Here is a 1390-nt window from a genome sequence, read left to right as displayed (position 1 = left end):
AGGTATGGAGGGACTGTCCCATGAGGAGAGGTTGAGGAGGTTGGGCCTGGACTAATTGGGGTTTAGAAGAATGAGAGATGACCTTATTGAAACATCCAGGATTCCCTGGGGGACTTGACAGGGGGGATGTGGAGAGGTTGTTTCCCCTTGTGGCAGAGAGTCTAGGACCAGAGAGTACAATCTCAGAATAAGGGGTCACCCATTGCAGACAGAGATGAGGAGGAATTTCCTCTCTCAGAGGGGAGTGAGTCTGTGGAATTCTTTCCCACAGAGGGCTGTCGGGGCTGGGTCAGTGAGTATATTCAAGGCTGTTTAATCAGGAAGAAAATCAAGGGGCATTGGGGAAAAGGCAGGAGAGTGGAGTTGGGGATGATCAGATTAGCCATGACATCATTGAATGGCAGAACAGACTCGATGGGCTGAATGGCCTCCTGCTGCTCTTATACCTTATGGTGTTACTTACTCTGGTCTGGCCTACACGTGACTCCAGATCCACACCAATGTGGTTGCCTTGTGTGGCCGAACATACGATTCAGTTCAAGTGGCAGTTAGGGATGGGCAACAACTGGTTACCCAGCCAGCGAAAGAGCGAAGAAAAACAATGCATGTGAACTCTGGTGGTTGCTTTTACGACCATTTTGTGCCAAGAAAACGTCGAGCCAGAACCCCGTAGCTCGGCGCAGATGACAGAATTTGAATTGTTGCATTTGAAAATCAAGAGAGAAACAAGGTCAAAATGATCACTCTCTCCCCACCCTCGCCCCACAAAGCCCCCCTATCCAACCCCGGTCAGGAACCTAGTGAAGGGATTTTGGGAAATCAATCTTCCATTCGGGTCAAAGGGATGGAGAAGTGCTGGAAGATTTTGCTGGGAGCCTGTTCCAGTCAAGCAACAATCTGGCTTTCCACAATGCAGCTTTTTAATGCAGTGCATGTAAAGAAATGAAACTCAAGACAGAAGCACACAAACACAAGCTATAAAGCTCTTTCAAGTTATCTCCAGCTTTGCCACTGTTCAACTGCAACTGAGCTGTGTTGCTGTGCTTGCTATTGCCGCATCCATGGAAGCTCATTTTGCATGGAGGTTAATGCAATTACATGGTGGCTTTCTCAGTGGAGCTCGAACCAGGAGTGTCAACAACCGAATCGGTCTTCAATCCACACGCTCAGTGAGGTCTTCTGGGAATAGACCTTGCAGATTGGCCACATCCTTACTCTGATTCCAATCGTCCTCCCTCACACCCATCAGGCATCCTTTCGCCTGGAACAGAAATGAAGGTCAGCATATCAACGGGTCCAAAAAGATGGACAGCATCATTAGGGGTTTCACGTCATGCTGGCATTGCATCTGGGCCATGTGGAGCTGGCTTTCACACTCAGAACCAGCGAC

General features: G+C 48.9%; 1 protein-coding gene across 1 annotated transcript in view; it reads right to left on the bottom strand.

Annotated features, from left to right (window-relative positions):
• Positions 1-902: 902 nt before the first annotated feature.
• LOC122543269 (bridging integrator 2-like) overlaps positions 903-1390 on the bottom strand; it is an 81230-nt gene continuing 80742 nt past the window's right edge. Inside the window, exon 12 of the mRNA XM_043681748.1 lies at positions 903-1273. Coding sequence (XP_043537683.1) covers positions 1154-1273 — 120 coding nt within the window. The 3' untranslated portion in view covers positions 903-1153. The remainder of the gene's footprint in view (positions 1274-1390) is intronic.

The sequence above is a fragment of the Chiloscyllium plagiosum genome, chromosome 43 (assembly GCF_004010195.1).
Source record: "Chiloscyllium plagiosum isolate BGI_BamShark_2017 chromosome 43, ASM401019v2, whole genome shotgun sequence".
In the NCBI taxonomy this organism is placed as follows: domain Eukaryota; kingdom Metazoa; phylum Chordata; class Chondrichthyes; order Orectolobiformes; family Hemiscylliidae; genus Chiloscyllium; species Chiloscyllium plagiosum.
The sequence above is the reverse complement of the archived record's forward strand: the minus strand, read 5'-3'. Positions and strand labels throughout refer to the sequence as shown.